Source organism: Lactuca serriola, chromosome 5 (assembly GCF_051521515.1).
Source record: "Lactuca serriola cultivar US96UC23 chromosome 5, Lser_US96UC23_V15, whole genome shotgun sequence".
NCBI classification, from domain to species: Eukaryota; Viridiplantae; Streptophyta; class Magnoliopsida; order Asterales; family Asteraceae; genus Lactuca; species Lactuca serriola.
In genome coordinates, this window is record NC_136412.1 from 214,366,281 (window position 1) to 214,382,061 (window position 15,781).

The 15,781-nt window shown below is 34.7% G+C and overlaps 1 protein-coding gene across 1 annotated transcript; it reads left to right on the plus strand.

The window, feature by feature from the left end:
* The first annotated feature begins 11,748 nt into the window (after nucleotides 1-11,748).
* On the plus strand, nucleotides 11,749-14,725 carry LOC145050151 (uncharacterized). Its single transcript, XM_078998444.1, has 4 exons — nucleotides 11,749-11,757; nucleotides 12,597-13,292; nucleotides 13,416-14,009; nucleotides 14,126-14,725. Exons 1-4 carry the CDS (start codon nucleotides 11,749-11,751, stop codon nucleotides 14,723-14,725), a joined length of 1,899 nt encoding a protein of 632 aa, XP_078854570.1.
* Nucleotides 14,726-15,781: the final 1,056 nt, after the last annotated feature.

A 15,781-nucleotide genomic window follows, 5' to 3' on the forward strand; every position in this document is an offset into this window, starting at 1 on the left:
AACAATATCATTTTCACAACCTACAACTCAAAACTAGATCTAGCTAAAATGTAAAATTGGAATGGACCAAACCTGGAATCCATAAATCAGAATTATAACGAAAGTATCGTAGAATATCAAATCATAAAATTGCTAATGAGTGTGTAAAGTCACGCCTTTAGAATCCCACGAACTGATAATGTGCATGAAAACATTTAATTCACAACTATAGACTAAAACTTAGTGAGTTCTTCAAAATATCACACATAGTACATGTGACATCCTTAATTTTCACGGTCTGAAAAGACCTTTTATTTATGCTTATTTTAAAACAAAGTATTCTTTATAAGTGCAAAATTTATCTCATAAAAAAGTATTTCCGAAGAAATATTTTTCATTGATTATTAAAACTCGAGATGCATAATCGATACAAAACATAAGCATAAACATAGTCATTACAAGCCTTACATTAACGTATTATACTAATGGCCAAAACTTATCGAATCTTTCAGTGGATTGTACCTTTGTACCGTTACCTATAATACAAAATAACTTAGTGTGTTAGGCTTGGGAGCTTGGTGAGCACATCGGGTTTTCAACCTACAATATTGTAATTATATATTTTTCACAATAAACAAATAACCCGATTACTTATTCTCGTTATTCTCACTCCTTGATCCTATGATGATGATATCGTTGGACCTATCCCAAAGGATTTATGTGAGTAGACAACACTACTGTGGGGAATCCGCAACAATAAGTGTCAATAAGGCAACCTTGAGGGCGATAGAGTAATCGAATGAAAATTTTTCATTTTTTCCCTGAAAAATATGATCATTAACACCTACAAGTGGCAACATGCTAGTGCTCCACCAGACTATTAGAATAGTCAGTGGTTGTAATTTATACTATGTTAGATGATTGGTCTTGATAGTAAAAATAGTACAAAGCATGGCCTTTCACCATTATTTTATTTTCTCAAAACCCTTCACTAGCCAATACAAATTTAAATAAGATAAAATAATTTATATAGTAAAGTCATAACATATTATTCCATATAACACATATATTGTCACACCCTCGGACATCGACGGAAATGCCAAGGTGCGTGACGTAAATCAGTGGTCATAGTTATTAAACATACATTGAGCAGTGCAAATATAATCTTCTATTATTACCAAAATAGAACTTACATTGACAATGATTATTGCTAAACCACAACACACGCCTAACAATTTGGCGTTTACAAAAGATATACTACAATAACAAAAATTCTTCTATGCAAACTCTTCCGATCTACCAATAAATCTAAGAATACATACATTAAGATACATCAACAAAAATTGTTGGTATGCTCTACAGGTTTTGACACTAAGTGTTTTTATAACCAAAAGTGTTTTATAAGATTTATCTGGTTGACCAATTTTTATAAATACATACTTTTCAATCAAAGGCATAAAATAATTGAGTTATAAAAATGTATTTGGACTTATTTTAGAAATATCGTTTGCTCAAATTCAAAAGTATAAAATTGGCAAAATACATATAAGTAAGCCAGACTTATATCAAATTCTATGGTTCTCATGACCAAAATGCAATTTTATATATGGATTTTTAATACCAACTAATGTAAAATAAGATATATCACCCTTTGTGAAAACATAAAACATACAAACAATTTTATAGTTTATATGTAAAACTCATAGATCTTGAGTTTATAAAAACTTATAAGGTTGTGTCATAGCGTTTATTAAATGTTATCTTACTTAATTTGGGAACCGGTATCTAAACAGTGGAACAAACTCCTCCCATACAAATATAGTGTTTTCGTACAAAAACAAAGGGTTATTATTATGTGTAAGTTAATAAACCTCATCCAATTGTGTTATGATATTAATTAAGTGTTATATGACTTAATTTCTAGTATTGATATCTTTCATTTTGAGTCACAAACTATCCCACTACAGAGTCCTTTTCAGCTAGTATAAGTGAACAAAAACCCTGTATAAACCCAATATCGATTCTATACCGTAACAAAACAAATATGGGATCTATAATAAGCTCATAACCGAACAGCGACACCTCTACATCAACATTAAAAAGGGGCATGCTAAAATTCCACAACACAAACATGGGAGTGCTAAAAGGTCCACACCAACGCTTTATCAAATTCGTGGAGTAATAGTGTAGAAACGTCAACGCCAAACTCATCTCGTCAAGCGATGGTTGTAGCTAGCAACATGTGGGCGAGATGCCAACCCATATAGATAAGCGTCGTCGATTGAAAATTGTAAAAGAGGGGTCGTATGAACTCACATTTATAATATATTAGATTGTAGCTAGCAACATGCAGGGACAATTTTGATCAAACAATGCAACTAGAGGGGCTGTTTTACATTCTGAAACAAAAGATGGGCTATTTTTGTTATTTATTTAACCAAAAGGGACTGGTTTTGTAATAAGTTAAATTAAAAGAGTTGTTTTGGTCTTTTAAATGAAAGGATGGGGCTGATTTAATTTAAATATACAAATAGAGAGGCTGGTATTGCCAAATGACACAGACAATGGAGACATCGGTCCTCTTCTGATCGGAAAAGAAGAAGACGAACGTAAACAAACAGAAAAGGGTCCTACAAACATAAGCCAGGGGGAAGGATCTTCGATCCTTGACTGATTGAAGGAGAATAAGGAAACACAAATGGAAAGTAGCGATAGGGGAGCTCTGGTAGTCAAGCATATCATAAGGAGAGAGAAGGACCATCAACCACCTTCACTGGCGAGCGTTTTCCTTCGTTTATTTGCTTTGTCACAGACAACAACACATGAATGGGAGGAGGAGCAAAACAATATTGTCGATCTTTTGGGAGGGGTTAGGGGTGTCAAAAAAACTCGAACCCGATTAACCCGACCCGACCCTAACCCGAATAAGGTAATTAGGGTCGGGTTCAATAAGGTTAGAATTCCAAATCGGGTTATTCGGGTTAACCCAACAAACCCTATTTGTAGTTAGGGTCGGGTTTAGGGTTGATTTTTACAAAAAAATTGGGTTTCGGGTCAACCCGAATAACCTGGTTAGTAATTCACAACCTTTACATATTCCATCGCTCTCTACTTGAACAGTACAAAAGACTACAAACCCTTTGAAAATGTAAGTTTTTGTGACTCTAGAAGCATACGAGGGTCAAGTAACTCCCATTGGTGAAGTTGAAGTGCAAAATGATATAAAATCTCAAAAGTAATGGAGCAGCTGAGAAAGTAAAGATTTTATTTGATGGTTATTTCTACTTTAAACTAACTATAAACATGAATAAACTACATGGTGTTGATCGTTAACTAGAGATTAAAAGTTCATATATTTAATATTTATAATGGGAAAACTCTTTTAGCTATTGTGGTATGCATGCTTTCTCATATGTTGTAATAACCATGAGGACCATGATCTTTTATTTTTAATTTATTTCAATTCGTATGCATTCTTGATGTTAAGAAAAGAGTAAAAAAATGGTTTGAGTTTATATCAGATTGCACTCTTGAAAAAACCATATATATTATGTTTAAATCAAGTGTTTAGTCTATTAACCCAACAAACCCGACAAACCCGACCCTATTAACCCGAAACCCGACCAACCCATACCTTAATAGGGTCGGGTGTCAGGTTAAATTATTTTTTTGTGAAAACCCGACTAACCCGACCCGATTAACCCGAAACCCGATTAACAGCCCTAGGAGGGGTGATTTAGCTGCTCCGATCGATGGGAAAGAATGAGGTAGGGAGAGGGAGTCGACCTTCCGACGACGATTTGCAAATGAAAGGAAGCGTAGGCCATCACCGCTGTCTATAGTGGTGAGGGAGGCTGCTCTGACAGCTTTCTTGTTGTTTCTTCTTTCTGATATGGTAGTACACACACAAAAGAAAAGCAGCAGCAGGGGGTGTTTGTGGGGTGTTACAGGTGTAGTATCATGACAGGAGAGGGAGGAGGGAATACCACAACCGGCTGCTCTCCGGCTTCCTTTTCTTCGTTGGGGTAGTAAGAAACTAGATGGAGAGTGATAAATGAATTCTAGAGGGAAATGAGTGTGAGGGAAGCTTTTTGAGTGTACAATTGATCTAGAATCGTATGTGATCTGATCTCAACAGATTTGAGTAGATTTTAACATGATTTTGGTTGTACAAAATTATATTTTTGAAAGATATTATAGATTACTTTGCAAGATATACATACACATGTATGTATTTCGAGATTTTGGAAAAGATTTTGTGCATTCATACCATTTCATTACATTTTTTGAAAGTGCCTACTTATTGTCTCGGTCTTGGTGATTCCAGAAATGTAGACGGAGTTCAATTCCGATATATGGAACTCCAGGAAACAACATTTAAAATTTCGCGATTAATTGTTTTAGATTCAACAGTTTTTGTGATTCCGTTTTTGCTCGAGATTAAAAATGTCATAAAAATTAAATAAATAATAAAGCATAGTATAAGTTTAAAAATGTGTTCAAAAAAATTTTCTAGGTTTGTAGCTATCCTAAATGAAGTAGTGCATGGTTTGTTTCAGGAAAATCAGATAAATACTGATTTTGTAACTTAAAAGAGACGGAATTTTCTCATATGATTACCGTTTTTGATGTTCTTTATATCCACGGAATCAGGTGAGCTTAATACTTTCAAACTGGTCATAAATTAGTCCTATGTATACTTGATGAAAAATTTTACTTTTTTTATGTCACAAATAGAAATAAATTTTGGTGATTCTCGATTCGATCCTGAATGATAGACAATTTGTTGAGCAGTTTGATACATTTTGAAATTAATTATGAATATAATATCTTTAATATACATTACAAACATAGAATCACACACAATTGGTCCTTAATGCATAACGGCTCGCGGTGGTTTGACCGTCGAACTCTGACCAATCTTTACTAATTGTTACATATATAATAAACACATATAACATTTAATAAATACTTCATATCTAAGTGTAAGGGGAAAATAACTATGCACTCACTTGTTAAAAGTGGATGCCTCGGAATTTAGGCAGCACTTCACCTTAGCACTTAGCTTTTTCCTTGGCGTGACCTAACTATAATTGTTATTAAGTCTTAGCATGAATGATGCATATCCCCAAATTTAAAAAGTTTTGTTTAAAACAAGATTATGAGAAGACAACAAATTGATCTAAGATTAGCATTCAGTGTGGAACAATAATTAGCAACAAAGCAATAGAGTTAGCATCATTATATAGAACATGAAGTGGAAAGATAAGAGAGATTTTGGTGTATCACTATTGTGTTGTAGAAACAGATGATCATGTACAGAATGTTTCAAGGTGTCATTAGTGTATGGTTCTATACGCTGAATCATTTACCACTTTTATTAGAAGAATAACTTAGGAGAGAATGGTATGATGTGTATGATACATTCTGGTATGGAATGTACCCATTGGCATAGAATGTCAAATTTCTATCAGTGTATGGCTTTTACAGTGAATCAAAAAATTCTTTGTTAGAAGCTTTATAGGGCTAGAGTGGGTAGAAGCACGTAATATATCACAATATATGATATACCCATCGGCACAGATTTTTCAATTCCTCATCAACGTCTGGTATCATAGACTGAATCATAAAACTTTAAAGAAGAAAAATAGGGCAAGAAGGGCTTAGTGTGTGTGATAAACTACGCTTGCTTAACCATTGGCATATAATTTCAAACTTTTATCAATGCATGATATCATACAGTGAATCATCAAGTTTTATGACAGACACACATAGGTGTAATCAATATGAATCATAGACAACGCATAACTCATCAACATGGAGTGGTTCAACTCCTAGCATCAGAGAGTATAGTTTCATTCTAGAATCAACCATTCACCCTTAATTCCTTTTGATATGGTATAGTACAAAATTTAAAAAAAAAACTAAATAAAGACAAAAAGAAACAGTAAAAAGAAAAGAGTCAAAAAGGAAAATGTGTAGCTTTTTCATGAAGATCATAAAGACCTGATATGGTTTATCCTTTGAATTAAATGTTCACAAAGTACTTCCCTTTTCAAGAAACTTGCCACACCAACTTCTGTCTATAAAAGAGAAACAAGTTAGCACTCATTTCACACCTCAAAATATATCAAGATACAAAGATTGTAAGCACCAATATATATATATATATATATATATATATATATATATATATATATATATATATATGCTCTTATCCTTCGAAGATGAGATTATTCTGATGGATTTGAAGCTTCATATTAATCTCAGAGAGAATATATTTAAAGAAACTAAGTCTTTGTAACCAATGAGTCAAAAGTTTCTAATCTTTGTAACCTTCAAGTTATGAAAATTTGCAGGAGAAGACTTGTAGGAACAAACCATTATGAGCTTCATAATGAGAGACAAGAATCACTTTTTAGTAATTAATTATTTGGATCTCAGATGGAGGCCGGAGTAGCAGTCAGAGCGTCTATGGAAGTTAGATGTGCCATGTTCACACCCGGCCATGTCTCAACGGGTTAAAAGCCCAAAAGAAGGAAATGAGAGCATTAAGAACATTTTGTTCAGACACAATTCTTTCTTATCTTGTGTCGACAGTAAGACGCTCAGTATCTATCCCTCTAAGCATCGGTTTCATACTGAAGGATGCATGTATTGAAGAAAAGATGCAGAGCTATTGAGAGTGGTCTATGAGACCAATCTTGAGGTTAAGATCTTGAAAAAATGGTATACAGGGTTAGGCGAGCTGGTATTTTCTTTATAGAGGAAGAATGCATGTTAACATCAAATTTTGAAGCTGGATGATCATGAGACTTAAAGATTGAGAGAAAAGAAAACACTAGTGATTAATAAGGTGTGTGTGTGTGTGTGTATATATATATATATATATATATATATATATATATATATATATATAATGAAATCTTGAATTTTTAGTTTTTTAAAGAAAAAGACTTGTTTTTGTAGTTTTCAAAGCAACACAATAACGTATTGAAAATACAAAGCAGTAAATGTCTAAGAAGAAACAAACACATCAAGCACAAATTTCATTTTTCTTGATAGCAGTGGGCAAGATTAAATTCTTTGAGTTAGTGTTTTTTCCCTCCTTCTCGCTGAAGCATACTTTGTAGCCAGTTTCATAAAGTTGACTGATAGAGATGAGGTTGTCTTAGACCCTTGACACAAGAAACATCCTCGAATTCCATAGTCCTACACTGAATTGATCCAAACCCCTTTGTTATTCCTTTGCTATTGTCTCCAAACGTGTACAGGGCCAAACTTTTCAACATAATCACTTAGGAGAGACTTACAACCTGTCATATGCTTGGAGCATCCACTATCAAGGTACAAAAAATGTTCCTTACCCTGCAGTGCTAAGAAACAAATTAGGACACACTAACCTATTTTTCAATGGGTCTTTTCATTAAAGAAAAAACATCATAAGACGCAGTGGGAAGACAGTTTAGAGAGTTATGCTTTTTGATCCACTTCTCATTTATCAAATGAAGATTTTCAACTCTCTTAGTTTCCTCACCAAAGTTAGACTCACTGATCTTATGAGAAGGATCTCCACAATGATAACATACCCTTACTCCAAACTTTTTATTTTCGTTGACACTTTTCAAAAATTTGGGTTTCCAAAGAGTTGTAACTTTTTCATAAATATTTGAATAGGTCTTTGTAATATAGGATTTGTCTAAGTGACAGGTTGTGGAGTTGGGGTGAGACGCTAATGTACAAAAAGATTCATTAGTGTTAGAGGAATGAGAGTTATCAGTGTCATGACAGTCGACAATACATTCTGGGAACTCATTAAGTATCTCATGTGTGGAGTGAAATTCGCCACTAGAAATGGGAAACTTGAGATACATTTTAGTGGTTTCGGTAGGAATGTCAAAGAGAGGATTTCGAACAGTAGGATCTAAAGCAATTAGACGGGTAGTGCAAATAGTGACACCGTTAGGGCTAGTCATGTAATTTTTATCAATGAGAGATTGATTTATGAATGAGTGACTAACAAACCTAGAATTAAAATCTTCCTTGAGATCATGAGAGGAAGGAAAGTTTTGTTCAGTTTTAATCTGTTTATAAATGTTGTCAGTCTCATTAATATTACCACTAAGAATTTTTTCACATTGATCAGGTATTTAGGTATCTATTATTTTACTTAACTTATGATGAGAGTGATACCAATTATTCATAATAACTTGAACTTTTTTAACATACATTTCAACTCTATCCTTTTAGTTTGAAGATTAATATTGGTAAGAGATAGCTTTTTGACTTTAGTTTTAGTAAAACTAAGATTATTTTCAACGTTGGACAAACTTTCCATCAATGTGTGAATTTCTAACCTAAGTGAGTGTTTTTCTTAGTTAACTTTTGAGAGATGATGACATAGGTAATTAAACATGATGCAGTTTTCACTATCAGAATAAGTGATGAACCTGTTTACTTGATATATGGAAAAGGAATCCCAATCTTGTATTTTTGAATCCTTAGCGGCTTTGGCCAAATTATCACGCCTGGTATGATACTCTTAATTTTTTTCTAAAGCGATGTGGTTTTCAAAGAGGAGTTCTTGATCCTACTCTGATCCGAAGAGTGTCACACCCCAAAACCGGAACGGTGGAAATGTTCTGGGTTGGATGACGTCATGTCAAGTATCACAACATATGCAGTATAGTAATCAAAGTACAACAACCATTGCATTAATAGTAATAGTTTTACATGGTTTACATTGTATAGAATCATCATAGTAATACAAGTAATAATGTAGGTGCAACTTGGTACTAAATGGTCTTCACCAAAAGCGCCTGAGATGTACCTGTCTATTGCTGACTTGAGAATACAAGTTATTTTGAAAGCGAGTATCAGTATTTTTATAAATGTTGGTGAGTTCATAAGTCTTTTAGTTTCATTTGTGTAAGTTCAAAATAACTTTAGAAAAGTGGTAGTTTAGAGTCTATAGAGTATTAGTGTCCTTTCCAGAAAATCCTATATTTTCTTCAATAAAAGTAGTCTTATACTAAGAGTCGACTGAGTTATGTTGTAAAAAAGAAATTTTCCCTTAAACACTATCATTACCAAAATACGGTATTTGATTTTAAAGAAAGTAGGAGAATATCAGGGAAAATAACATATGCCTCAGCAGTGAAGACTACTGACTAAGGCAGAAGAAATCATAGACTCCAGGGAAGAATCGAATGAACGACACGCCTGACTCAGTCTAACAAGAGGAGATACAGACCCCAGACGGTATCAAATGAATGACACGTCTAGTAAGGTCTAAAACAGAGAGACACAGACCCCAGACAGGATCAAATGAATGATACGTCTTGTAAGGTCTAAAACAGAGAGACACAGACCCCAGACAGGATCAAATGAATGATACGTCTAGCAAGGTCAAAAAACAAAGAGACACAAACCCCAGACAGGATCAAATGAATGATACGTCTAGTAAGGTCTAAAATAGTGGATACAGACCCCAGACAGTATGAATTGAATGATACGTCTAGCAAGGTCTAAAAATAGTGTAATTCTAGGTGTGTATATTCGAGGTGTGTATTTCCAGCATACAGTGTTAAGTGTCGTTACCTTAAGGCAATGAATTATAAGGTAACCCCGAGATACTCGTAACCATACTGATAGACACTAGAGAACTCGACGCCCTGCAAGCGTCAAAATAAAGATGTGACATTTGTCACCCCTTGGCTTGGTAGGCCGTGGACTGTAGCTAGCAGTCAGGGTGCGGGGGTGTCAATCCCGTATAGATCTATACACATAATGTCCGCTCTCCCTACAAGAGACTCTGGTTACCAACTAGACAACGGAGAAGGCCGTGTCCTGAAGATGTATCTCGAATAGTGGATTCTGATGTAAGTGTTGGACTAGCAGTAGAGACTCATAACTGAACCGATCGATGTAAACCCATATGTCTATACATGTATACATGATATATAATTAATGATCAAACGACCTTCGGATGGATATCCGATCCCACCAGACCACATCTCAACAAAGAAAAGGAAATAGCGCGAACTAGCCTTCCTAAGTCCTTTAATCATTATTTATATAACTATACAAGTACAGACATACTTTTAACTAAGTGGAAGCGTTAACAAGTATAAGTGAAGTAGAAGCATTAACAAGTATAAGTGAAGTAGAAACGTATCGTGAAGTAGGAGCGTATCGTGAAGTAGAAGCGTATCGTGAAGTAGAAGCGTATTGTGAATTAGAAGCGTTAATAAGTAAAAGTGTATCACTAAGTAGAGGTATTTCACAAAGTAAAAGCGTATCACGAAGTAGGAGAATTAACTAAGTATAAGTGAAGCAGTAGTATCTTAACCAAGTAAGAGTATAAAAACATGGAAGAAACATGGAAGAAACTTTGATGAAAACTTTCGGAAGGCCTTTATACTTAAGAAAATCACGACTTTGTATTCTTTTGTAAAATAAGTTTGAAAGCCTTTAGAAATCCTTTGAAAACCTTTCATAAACACATTTTGGTTATAGCTTTGATAAAACAATATAAGTAAAGATTTGAACAAGTAAAGTCGTTTTGGAAAACCATTTGCAATATCATACTTGGCAGAACAGTTAACAGTGTAATAAATCCTTGTGCATGCGGGTTATCAATCACATGTGATTGATATGATAACTGGCATGTTTAACTTGTATTCCCCCCATAAAAACATGTAAAAACAGTTGAAAAGGTCCATTAAGGGGTATGAACTCACCTGTTGTAAGTGGATCCGACGAAGGTGCCGGTTGGGTGCTCGGTGTCAAGTAAAGACTTGAACACACTTAGTGACCTATTAACATATGGTGACATATGTTTACATACAATTAGTAAATATAATACTAATTAAACACGTATACGCATCCTAAAGTGCGGAAAACACTTTGGTTAAGTGCTTGGAGTGTCCCGGGTAACATTTAAGGGTGTGTATGGCTTAGATAGGGAGTTTACTCTTCAAGAGTAAACTCTTTATAGAGTTCACGGCCCTGGGACTAACTCCCCATGAGTTTACGGCCGTAAACTCATGGTGAGGGTGTTCTAGGATGCCAAAATGTCTTATATCCAGGGGCGGTCCTAGCTAGGTGCCCGGTGTGGGCCCGGCAACACCTAGCTTCCGCGCACGTAGTAGAAAAAAATTCATTTTTTTTTAAAATTTTTTACCTATTGTGCCACTACGTAAAAAAATCGTGCAACTACTAAAAAAATTGTGCAACTACATAAAAAAATTGTCACTCTATCAGGAATTACTAAACGAAAAAAAATAATAACGAGCCCACAACCCAATGTTTTAATCGATTATTGTCTAATAGTCCAATTGCCCAAAGCCCAAAATAAAACTTAAGTGGATAAATTAGCAATTGGGCTAATTGCTTGTAAAAAACATAGCCCATCCTAATTATTTGAGTTTCTAATTGATGATCGGTACAAGCAAAAAAAAGAAAAAAAGAAAGAAAACGATTACACAACAATATAAACGATCGTCGAGACGTCGACTCGACTTCTTGGCGCTTGCGGCTTGCCTCCAAGGCTCCAAAATTCAATCAATTGCCGAATGCCGATCGCCCCTAGATGACTTCTATATTCGATCAAGTACTTCTGTCTTCTTGATCGTGAGTCACAGCCCAAAATCGATTTTGTTGTTTGATCGATTTTAATCCTAGAATCTTGATCGATTTCTTGAAGCAGGTTTCAACAATAGTATCGATCAATAACTTTTGTCTAACTGTCTTCTTTCAATTTCTACAATGAAGCAAGTAAGTTTTACCAATTACCATTTACCAATTCATTTAGATATTTGAAATTGATATGTTTTTTAAAGTTATTGATTGACTTGGGTGAAATTGATTTGTTTTGTTGAAGTTATATTGTTTGATTAGGTTATATTCATATATTGCTATGTTTTTTTTATTGAATTGATTGTTTGATTAGGTGAAATTCATATGTTTTTATTGAATTGATTGTTTGATTAGGTGAAAGCAACTTGTTTTATTGAAGTCATTGTTTGATTAGGTGTAATTGTTATGTTTTTATTGAATTTTTGTTTGATTAGGTGAAAGCAACTTGTTTTATTGTTTGATTAGGTGTAATTGTTATGTTTTTATTAAATTTTCTTTGATTAGGTGAAATCAACTTGTTTTATTGTTTGATTAGGTGTAATTGTTATATTTTTGTAGGTTAAACTAAGTGATTTTTTTTACCAAAAGACAAAGACCTAATCCTAATGAAAGTGGTGAAGAATGTTCCCAAATACCAATCACCAATCAATCAATTCCTTCCGTTTCTAATCCTAATGCAACTCCACAAACACCAATCACCAATCATTCAATCCCTTCGGTTTCTAATCCAACTCCACAAACACCATGTTTTAACCAACCTAATGATAACGTTGACTTGAAAGATCTTCCAAAGGACCCGACGGATAGTCCATTGATTACAAGTTAAAAATTCAAATATAAGAGATGATGTAAGAAGATCATATTTGCTTCAAAGACCGTGTCAAGTAAGGGCACATAAGTTTCCTAAAAAAAATAGGTGATAGATTTAGAAGATTCGTTCCTTCATGGTTTAATGACTTTGATTGGTTGGAATATAGTGTGAAAAAGAATTGTGCATATTTTTTATATTGTTATTTGTGTGGGGACCTCATGGGAAAAAAAAAGGAGGGAGAGATGCATTTGTTTCCCAAGGTTTTGATACTTGGAATAAAAAAGATGCATTTCGGACTCATGTGGGTGGTGTTGATAGTTTTCACAACAAAGCAAGAGAAAAGTGTGAGTTTTTAATGAGGGAAAAACAAGCAATTAATGTAGTCTTGAGGAGGCAAACCGAAGCGGAGGACAATAAATATAAAGCTCGATTACGTGTTTCTATTATTGTTGTTAGACTTTTATTAAAAACTAGTTTATCGTTTCGTGGTCATGACGAGTCGGTTAACTCGGAAAATAGAGGGCTTTACATTGAAGTGTTAAAAGCCATTCGAGAGACTAGTGAAGAGATTTTCAACAATACTTTAGAAAATGCTCCTAAAAACAATCAACTAATTTCCCCTAAAATTCAAAAAGAACTTGTGCAATGTTTTGCACAAGAAGTACTTTTGAGTATTCATGAAGAGATTGGTCAAGATGTTTTTGCTTTACTAGTTGATGAATCTAGTGATGTTTCAAAAAAGGAACATATGGCTATTGTTTTGCGTTATGTCGATAGTCTTGGCTTTGTGAAAGAAAGATTCATAGGAATAGTGCACGTGAAGGATACGTCTTCTTTGACCCTCAAAAACGCCATAAATGAAGTACTTACAAGTAATAAGTTGAGTTTTAGTTAGGTAATTTATTCTTTACTTTTTTTTATTTCAATTTAATATTATATATATATATATATATATATATATATTAATTGTTTTAAATTTTAATAGATAAGAGGACAAGGTTACGATGGGGCTAGCAATATGCGAGGGGAATTCAATGGTTTGAAAGCTTTGATATTACAAGAGAATGACACAACTTTTTATGTACATTGCTTTGCACACCAACTTCAACTAGTAGTTGTGGCTGTAGCAAAGAAGGATGATGGTGTTAGTGACTTTTTTGAGCAAATTTCGTTGGTGGTTAATGTTGTTTGTGCCTCCTGTAAAAGAAAAGACTTACTACGAGAGCAAGCAAGAGAAAGGGTGCAAAAAGGCTTGTGTAGTGGTGATCTTGAAACAGGAAGAGGGTTAAATCAAGAGACTACACTTGTTCGAGCGGGAGAAACAAGATGGGGTTCACATTTCAACACACTCACAAGTTTGATTAAGTTGTTTGCGGATGTTCTTGTAGTTTTAGATTTTGTGAAAGAGGAAGGAGGGTCATTGGCAAACCGTCAACAAGCATCTGGAATCTTAGCATATTTTAAATCATATGAGTTTGTGTTTTACTTACATACGATGTATGACATTTTACACCTCACGGGTACATTGTCAAAGCAACTTCAAAGAAAAGATCTAGACATTTTGGAAGCGGCTTCGATGGTTAGAGGGACAATGGAGGCATTGCAGTCTTTTAGAAACATAGGGTTTGCTAGCATTTTGCCAAAAGTATCCTCTTTTTGTCAACACACGAAATTGAAACTTTAGATATGGAATAGTTGTATATTGGTGCGAGAAACCGTAGGACTACAAAGACTAATAGGTTTCATTTTGAGGTTGAAATCTTCAACACGGTGGTAGATATGCAACTTACAGAATATCGGGATCGATTTAGTGAAACAAGCACCCAATTACTAAAATACATGGCTGCTTTGAGCCCTTGTGATTCATTTGCACAATTTGACAAATCAAAGTTATTGAAGTTGGGTAAGTTATACAAGTATGACTTTGATGATTCAGATATGATAGACCTCGAAGGACAACTTGAGATATTTTATCACTCTTGCATTAAAGATGAGCGTTTCACTAGTTTGAAAGGAATTTCCGACCTTTCTCGTTTGATGGTTAGTACAGGGAAGCATCGGTCTTATCCTTTGGTTTATAAGCTTTTAAAGTTGGCTGTGATATTACCCGTAGTGACCGCAAGTGTAGAAAGATGTTTTTCAAAGTTGAAGCTCTTGAAGACAGACTTGCGTAACAAAATTGGCGATGAATTTTTGAACGGCGCATTGCTTTGTAATGTCGAGACGGAAGCACTTACGAAAGTTGAGGATGAAAAAGTAATGGAGCGATTTCAAAAGATGTATGCACGAAGATGACAAATTTAAATTATAATAGATAGTTGTTATATAATGTTTAACCAGAAAAATTTTTTGTATTAGATGGTTTATATTATGTTTGACCGGATTTTTTTTAACGTTCTATATTATGTTCGACCAGACGAAAAAATTTGTGCAACCCCTACTACTAATTCCTACGTCCGCCCCAGCTTATATCACTTGTAGATTTATGCTAGATCCAAATATAAGGCACATGAGTGGATTTAAGGCATCTACATGGACCATTTGAGGAGTTTACGGCCCTAAACAAGGAGTTTACGGTCGTAAGCTCCTATATGCATGTTCTTTTGGTGTTTTAAGGACTTAAATGATAGAGAATAAAATCCTATGCATTTTTCCAAGTCAAATGGGGAGTTTAGGGCATCATTTGGGCACTTAATGGGAGTTTACGTCCCATGGACCAATTCTATGGGGGTTTACGGCCGTAAACTCCTATTTCCTTGGTTTCTTTGTTGTTTAAAGCATTTCCTTCAATGAGGGTTGCTTCTAGATATTTTCCAAGGCCATAGGAGGTGTTTGAGGGCATTTCTAACACTTGAACTTGAGTTTACTCCCCATGAAGAGGAGTTTATGGCCCAAGCATGATCTTGGGCAGTAAACTCAAGTTTACTCCCCAAAAGTTAAGTTCAACGTGTTCTAAGTCCGTTCCCATAAGTCATTTAGCCATATCTAAGCCTTAGGGGAAATTTTGAGGGGTTTTGGGGCTTAAAAACCCCACTTAAGGGTGTTCACGGTCCAAGAGTGTTCTTGGGCCGTAAACACCTAATCTTGCATGTTAGCTAAGCTATACAACACGTTAGGATAGATTACTTACTAGTTTGGGGCTCGAAACGGACGTTTTTGGCTCGAAAATAAGTTGTAGAGAGAGAGAGTGTAGAGAGAGAGTGAAAAGGGTGGAAATGAAGTCCACTCCCCCTTATATAGGGGCTTGAGTTGGGGCTCAGTGGAAATCTACCCGATACTGTCGTTAAACGGGGCTTTTGGTCGCACCCGATTTAGTGGTCGTATTTTGACTTGGTTGAAACTACAATTTTC

Coding starts and splice junctions, on each gene's coding strand:
- LOC145050151 (XM_078998444.1), top strand. Junction 13,293..13,415: donor TCAAAAACGCCATAAATGAA/GTACTTACAAGT, acceptor AAATTTTAATAG/ATAAGAGGACAAGGTTACGA. Junction 14,010..14,125: donor TTTTGGAAGCGGCTTCGATG/GTTAGAGGGACA, acceptor GATATGGAATAG/TTGTATATTGGTGCGAGAAA.